At 37.2% G+C, this 7,720-nt stretch overlaps 1 protein-coding gene across 2 annotated transcripts; it reads left to right on the plus strand.

The window, feature by feature from the left end:
• Positions 1 to 521: 521 nt before the first annotated feature.
• On the plus strand, positions 522 to 7,159 carry LOC109210536 (putative E3 ubiquitin-protein ligase LIN-1). Of its 2 annotated transcripts, XM_019373960.1 has the most exons (16): positions 522 to 1,486; positions 1,653 to 1,713; positions 1,830 to 2,201; positions 2,294 to 2,361; positions 2,635 to 3,918; positions 4,121 to 4,265; positions 4,343 to 4,600; positions 4,690 to 4,999; positions 5,086 to 5,210; positions 5,296 to 5,415; positions 5,504 to 5,635; positions 6,015 to 6,137; positions 6,285 to 6,395; positions 6,548 to 6,691; positions 6,798 to 7,049; positions 7,131 to 7,159. In XM_019373960.1, exons 1-16 carry the CDS (start codon positions 549 to 551, stop codon positions 7,146 to 7,148), a joined length of 4,461 nt encoding a protein of 1,486 aa, XP_019229505.1. In that variant the 5' UTR covers positions 522 to 548; the 3' UTR covers positions 7,149 to 7,159. The 2 variants fall into 2 exon arrangements, with proteins under 2 accessions (XP_019229505.1, XP_019229506.1); XM_019373961.1 differs by lacking the exons at positions 1,653 to 1,713; positions 1,830 to 2,201 and having other exon boundaries at positions 522 to 1,379.
• The last annotated feature ends 561 nt before the right edge of the window (positions 7,160 to 7,720 follow it).

Genomic DNA, 7,720 nt, shown 5'->3' on the forward strand with positions numbered 1-7,720 from the left:
AACAAGAAGCTTTTAGTCTACCTATAATAATTACATGTGTAGGAGAGTGTTAAGGATTTCGAATAACTTACCTCAGTTTTTTTTATATAGAAAAATGAAGGAATTTGTGGTGGTCTTGTAATGTGATTAAATAGAATCATTTGTAGTTCCTAACCCTATCCTGCGGAGGTAGAGAGACAAACACTTAAATTCTGTTGTTTTTCTGAATTCAAGTTGTTTGACATTATGCCTGAATATGGTTGAGTAATGTGCGTAACTGGTAAAGTTGTTGGCTTGTTTCCATGTGACCAGGAGGTCACGGGTTCAAGCCGTGGAAACAGTCTCTTGCAGAAATGTAGGATAAGGCTGCGTAAAATAGACCTTATGGTCCGGCCCTTCCCCGGAACCCGCACATAGCGGGAGCTTAGTGCACAGGGCTGCCCTTATGGTTGAGTAATGTGCCTGTTTTCATGCACTTATGAAACCTTTTTAAGTTTAAGTATTTTGATGATGTCCAATTGAATTTAAGCTTAGAACTGTGACTACACATTTGATAGGGGAGCTCTACAATGGCTGGAAATTACAGGTTTGAAATGGATCAAGAAGACATAGTTAGGTCCTTGATCACATCTGTTGGTAGTTTCATTCAAGATAGACTTATTGATAAAGAACAAAGAACCTTGCACAAAGAACAATGTGCTGAGAGGTTAGCAGCTGAAGATGAGAGCACCAAAAAAGACACAGAAGTTCGATACTCTGATCAAGCGGTTTTAGCCAATTTGGACTGGGGAATTGATGCCCTTGAAGAAGCAATCAACACATCAAACATTGAAACTAAGATGGCTAGACTAGACTACGCGGAAAAAATGCTGCAAGTTTGTGCAATGTTGGATTCTAATCAGAAAACTGCAGGGGTCCCTAATTTCTATCTCTCTGCTTGGGCTCATTTAAACCTTTCTTACTTGTGGAAGTTGAGAAACAATGTTCACAATGCAGTACTTCATATACTGGAGATGTTTACTGTCGACCCTTTCTTCTCGCGGATAGATTTTGCACCTGAGCTATGGAAAACTTTGTTTATTCCACACATGAGCTCCATCGTCGGGTGGTACTCAGAGGAGAGACATCGGATAGTGATGGATGTTATTCCTGATTCAAGTGACTTGTCTTTCACTATGGATTTTGATCATGATTTTAATGAATCTTTGATATTTTCTGTAAGGCCTGATCAAGCTGAGAAAATGCAGAAACTCGAGCAGCTTTATGGACAGTCATTGGATGAGAATACAAGGCTTTATGCAAAATACTATAAGGACTGTATGAACTATGATTCCGTAACTTCAAAAAAGGCAATTCCTCTGTTGCCAATCGCAGAGCCACCGATGACTCCATTGCATGAGGTATGCCGGTCAATTCCTGATTATGTCAAATTTGGCCCAATATTGCCTAAGAGTGCCGGATTTACTCCTATTCTGAGAGTCAAGGAGAATGCAAATAGAGCCTCAAGGTCAGGTTTATTAACTTGTAATCACTGAATAAATTGTTAGTTCAATAACCACAGTTCTGTTGCACTGCCATTATGGCTTTCCATGTTTAAAAATTCGTTATGACTTATGAAAACTGTAAAAAGAGAATGTCACAACTTGTTTCTCTAATCCAATGGATTTTAGCAGATTGAATATGACTTCTTCGTCGTCTGAGAATCAGGAGGACTCCACAACTAGGGATCCACTAGTTAGTTTTTTGTACCCTTAACTTTACTACATACATCTTGTTACAATATGAATCAGTGATAATTTGCACTAGTGTGTTTATTAAAGTAAAGTAATGCTCTTTCTTGTCATACTCAGAAAGGAATTCCTGAGGTGGATGAAGAAGATTATGACCCTGAGCCTCATGTATACACTACATTGAATAAAAAGAATCAAGAAAACAATTCATCCTATTGTAGTGGAGTGAATAAGGATGTAGAAGCCAGGTCCAAAGTGAAGCAAATTAATACAAACCAAAGACAATCTCCTAAGTCCTTCCCTTCAATGGACTTCCCTAAACTGGAGTCCCCTAAAGCTCCTTCACCAAAAGGATCAGATACCCCCTCGAAGAAAGGTGTACCTGTGTTACGCCTCTTGTCTGGACGTGTTAAGGACACCTCGAGTTCTATTTCTTTGCATTCATCCCAAGAGTTAAAAATTAGCTCAGCAGACTCGGATGAAGAAAGGACAGTATGTTTATGCGATGTTTGTTTTAACATTTTTACCAGTGGTTCCCAGACTTGAATCTATGGGACTGCTCTGATAGTTGTTTACACATGCAGGAGCAGCATGAAACTGCAGGGAAAAGAAATTCTCAAAGGTGGAGCCTTAGTCAATCCTTAGAAAAAGGGTATGTCTCAGTGCAAGTCACTTTCTAATATTGGAGGTGATTGAAATTTTAGGGATAATTACATTTTTGGGCCGCCTTAAAAAATAATAGCTGGTAAACATATATGTTTTGTATATTAAGTATAAATGTACATATAGTATACATAAATATACATATTATTTACATAATCAGTGTATATGTTTTGTATATTTGGGCTAGCGCCCGTAATTAATTTTGGCCGAGAGGACAAAAGTGAAAAAAACCTTTTCTAAAAATCTCTGAAAACAATGACAGCTCTCCGGATGGTAGTGATGAAGGAAGTCACAGCTGCATTTCTCTCCCATTGTCGGATAAGTCGACTGCTCCATCAAGGCCACCTAAAGATTTTGTCTGTCCGATAACTGGACAGATATTCAATGATCCCGTCACCCTTGAAACCGGTCAAACATATGAAAGGAAAGCCATCCAAGAATGGATGAATAGAGGCAATACAACATGCCCCATTACAAGGCAGTCTTTATCTGCATCTACTCTTCCTAAAACCAACTATGTCCTGAAGCGACTAATAACGTCTTGGAGAGAACAGCACCCTGACCTAGCACAGGAGTTTTCTTACTCTGAAACACCAGGAAGTTATTTAAGCATTCCCTCTTCAAGAGAGAGGTCATCTGAATCCACTCCATCTCCGACATTTAATCATCCCAATCATAGGCGCATAGAGGAAATCATCGAACAAAGATCACGAAGATTTAGGCGAGCAGCTGTATCTATGTCACCTACAAGTGTAATTTCTCAAGCAGCAACTGAAGCAATTATCAATGGCTTAAAACCTTATGTTTCATGTCTGTGCACTTCAGAGGACTTACAAGAATGTGAACATGCCATATTGACTATAGCAAAGATATGGGGTGACTCGAAACTTGAATCTCAAGGAGTTCACTCCTACTTATCTGCACCAACAATAGTGAATGGATTTGTAGAGGTATTATCAGCTTCCCAAAAGAGGGAAGTTTTAAGGACGACAATTTATATTTTGTCCGAGCTATTATATGCAGAGGATAGAGTTGGTGAGATCCTCACAAGTGTGGACTCAGATTTTGAATGTCTAGCTACTTTATTAAAAGATGGTCTTGCTGAAGCAGCGGTTCTTATTTACCTACTCAGGCCATCATTCTCTCAACTTTCGGCTCATAATTTTGTACCCTCTCTTACTCAGATTATCTCAAACAGAAGTGAGGATTTTAGTGATTTTCAGTTCATAATAGGACCAAAGGATGCTGCTGTTGTGTTGCTCGAGCAAATTATTACTGGAGGAGGTGAGAGCGATCGATCATTCAATGCTATGCAGATTATATCAGGAAATGGTATTCTTGCCTTGCTCAAGTGCCTAGACCATGAAAATGGTAGAGAGTCCATTGTATGCATACTTTTATGCTGTATTCGGGCTGATAAGGGTTGCAGAAATACAATAGCTAGTAGAATTGAGTTCTCTCCTGTTCTTGAGTTAATTCACACAGGAAGCGATAGCGTGAAAGGCACATGCATAGAACTTCTTTATGAGTTAGTTTTGTTAAACAGGTACTTAAAACAAACATGACTTTATTCTTTCAAATTTTTGTCTATAAAATCACCTTTTGACTTGCTTATTTACTACAGGCTTATCTGGTTTCCAAAATTGAAACTTAAATATGTATCTGATCTTTTGTTTATATATTACCCTAAAATAATCCCTCTAGATTCTAACTCATGAAAAATGTTTGTTCAATTTATTGTATTCCAGGAGAACATTGTGCAACCAGATTCTGCAGATAATTAAGGATGAGGGAGCATTTAGTACAATGCACACTCTTCTTGTCTGTCTTCAAATGGCTTCAATGGAGCAGAAATCTACCATTGCTCCTCTTCTTTTGCAGCTTGACCTTCTGGTCTGTTCCAGTTAATATTGAAGTTCTTTTCAGCTACTCTATGTTGAACAAAAATGTATAAGGAAAATTTGATTCAGGTTGAGCCTCGGCAAATGAGCATATACAGGGAAGAATCGATAGAGGCACTGATTGAAGCACTACACAAAAAGGACTTCCCCACGTCTCAGCTCAGGGCTCTTGATGCCTTGTTATCTCTTTCCGGGCATCTAACTAACTCTGGTAAGTCCTTTCTTGAAGCTCGGCTACTCAAGATTGCAGGATTTAATCAGCGATATAATGCCATGATGAAAGAAGAGAGGCAAAAGGCAGGTGAAAATAACACCACCAATATAATGGTACGGAGTTCTTGAGATATTAGTTGTATTATGGTTTATTATTTTGTAATTTGTACAACTAGGAATCTTAACTAACACATGGTTTATAGGAAGAGGAAGAAAAAGCTTTGAGTTCTTGGGAAAATAGAACAGCATTTGTTCTTTGCAACCATGAGAAAGGATTAATATTCAGAGCTTTAGAGGAATGCCTTAAGAGCACCTCAATGGAGATAGCAAAATCTTCCTTTATTGTAGCCACATGGCTAATTCACATGCTCTATAATTTTCCCGATACTGGAATTAGAGATGTTGCTCGTAAGTCCTTGCTTGAGCAATTTATACAGATGCTCCAGTCGACAAAGAATATCGAGGAGAAGATCTTGGCAGCTCTTGCTTTGAGAGGCTTTATTACTGATTTAGGTAAGGCTGGATTGTCTACTTAGGAAGTATGTAAACAGGATATTAAGATTTTACTCATAACTTGCGGTTGGTCTTTATGTTATAAGGTGCACTCAACGAACTGGGAATATATGCCAAATGTTTGTACAAAAGCTTGAGGAAAATTAAAAAGTACTCTATAGTGGTCAGTGATATAATGAAAACCTTGATGAACTTTCCATGTATTGATGCTGTAAGTGTTTTCTACGCTAATAGGTATAATTAATAGCTGCATAAGGAAATCCAACTTTTAAAGGTCCTAATAGTTACAACTGCAGGCAGAATTATGGTGCTATTCTGAATGTCCTGAGGTGGATGTGTCGATGAATGGAGAAGTTCTTTGTCTGCTCCACATAAGAGGTCGACTCATTAGCAGTCATTCCGATGGAACCATTAAGGTAAGGGCCTTCCTAATAAGTAGCGGCAATACCTTTTGTCTCCTATTTTTTTTTAAAAAATCTAACATGTTGAGCTTTCTGTGTTCAGGTCTGGGAAACTGGAAAAAGACCTCCTCGGTTAATTCATGAAACGCGTGAGCACGCAAAGGCTGTTACATGCCTTTATGTTTCATCTTCATGTGATAAACTTTATAGTGGCTCATTGGACAGAACAATCCGGGTAAGCTCTCCTTCTGGCAATGAAGTATGTATAAAAGATATGATCTTATTACAATAAGTAGAGAATAAGTACTGCTTAACCTTGTCTGAAAATATATCACCTAGATTCAAGACTATTCTGTATCATACAAAATAGAAGAAGAAGCGATTAAGAAATGCTTAGTTCTTAAAATTAATTACTGGAGACGGCAGAAAGCAAATAACTTAGCCTTATAATCTTTCTCCATTTGAGGAAGCACCAGAGCTCAACTATGGATTTGAACAATACTATGCTGAGGAAACCTTTTGCAATGATCTCTAAGAACATATTATCTTAATTTGCCGATTTCTAGTTAAAGGCCTCATTATCTTTTGACATCCTTTCCTGAAAAATCTTGCAGGTTTGGGCTATCAATCAAGAGGAAATCCACTGTCTTCAGGTTCATGATGTGAAAGAGCCGGTGCTTGAGTTGATAGCTAACACTCATTTTACATGCTTTGCATCTCAAGCGACAGGAGTTAAGGTCAGCACTCTGGATTTCTTTTAAATCACATGAGATGTCTTCATTTAAGACAACCATACATTAATGTTTTCCTGTAAAACAAATAAAATCATGTTGATGAGACTTTTGGCCTGGTACAAATGACTCACCAGACCTCAAACTCGGCAGGTTTATAATTGGTCAGGGGTTCCCAAGCATGTAAACTTCCAAAAATATGTCAAGTGCCTCGCCATTATGGGCGATAAACTTTATTGCGGATGCACAGGTTATAGTATACAGGTAATACTTTGTGCATTCAAGGGGTAGATTATATAGGAACAAGGAGGGAAAATTGTCCTAAGTTTCTGTGTTGATCTCACATTCTTGATTGGAAAACAAAGAATATTGCCAATTCTCGGTTAAGTTTGATAAACATAACAAACTAATGGCAGGAAGTTGACTTAAGCTCTCAAACATCAACAACATTTTATGCTGGTGCCAAGAAGTTATTAGGAAAACAGAATATCTATTCCCTTCAAGTCCTAAAGAATGTTGTGTTTGCTGGTGGTTCCTTAGTTGATGGAATATCTGGAAAGGTATAAATACACATTTTATCATTCGTAGCAACTTTATTTTATTCACATAAAAATATTTGAGGATGATATGATTTCTGTTTATCATCCAATGAACGTGCTCGTGAAGGTATTTTCTCTCCCTAGCAAGGCAGTCATTGGATCACTTTCAACCTGTTCAGACATCCAACGACTAGCAGTAAACAACGATTTCATATTTTCCGCCACAAAATCTGGCACCATAGAGGTATGGCTCCAAGAAAGAGTTACAAAGATCACTTCCATTAAGATGAAAAGTGGTGGACAGACTAAAAATACATCTTTAGCTGTGGATAAAGATGGAGAAATGATATTTGCTGGTTCTACTGATGGAAAAATTCAGGTTAAATGCACATCTGTTTAGCTATATTTAAGGGTATTTCTATTGATTGCTAGTGACTCATAATGACATTGCTGATTGCAGGTTTGGCGTTTGGATTAAAAAAAAAAAAAGAAAAGGAAAATTGCTTTGGTGCAGATCTACTTGGAACTGGAAAAGTGACAATTTTGTGTAATTTTGAATACCTTTTCTTAATTCTTCATATTCCATGTAATATTTCCTGTACCTAACTTTTACATATTTTACTAAAATGTAACAAGCAATGTGAAGAAAATCATTCAGAATCCGCATAGTGTTATTAAGAAAACCAAAATAAGTGATTTTTTAGCTGTTTTCACACAGAATAAGAAATTCACCTTTTAACATTAATTAGCAATAAAATTGACCATATTAACCTCTATTATCTCTTCAAATAAATACTCCTAACACACACTCCAACACTATTTACTCCAAGGGCAATGTAGGAAAAAATTAATTAATTTATTCTTGAATTCTGAAAAAATCACTTATTTTGGACCACAAAAAAAGGCCAAAAAATCACTTATTTGGGACCGGAGGGAGTATAAATTAAAGCAAGAAAGTTACCATATATAATTGACATTATGGTTAAGCCAAGTGGCAAGCTAATAAATGTCAATAGTATATGGTAACTTTATTCTATATTTGACTATTTT

Source organism: Nicotiana attenuata, unplaced genomic scaffold (genome assembly GCF_001879085.1).
Source record: "Nicotiana attenuata strain UT unplaced genomic scaffold, NIATTr2, whole genome shotgun sequence".
NCBI lineage: Eukaryota > Viridiplantae > Streptophyta > Magnoliopsida > Solanales > Solanaceae > Nicotiana > Nicotiana attenuata.

Bases quoted from the DNA above. Each gene is read 5' to 3' on its own strand.
- LOC109210536 (XM_019373960.1), top strand. From the start codon at position 549: ATGGCTGGAAATTACAGGTTTGAAATGGATCAAGAAGACATAGTTAGG. The intron at 1,714-1,829 runs GTTAGTTTTTTG...TGTCATACTCAG, and splicing joins CCACAACTAGGGATCCACTA to AAAGGAATTCCTGAGGTGGA. The intron at 4,601-4,689 runs GTACGGAGTTCT...CATGGTTTATAG, and splicing joins ATAACACCACCAATATAATG to GAAGAGGAAGAAAAAGCTTT.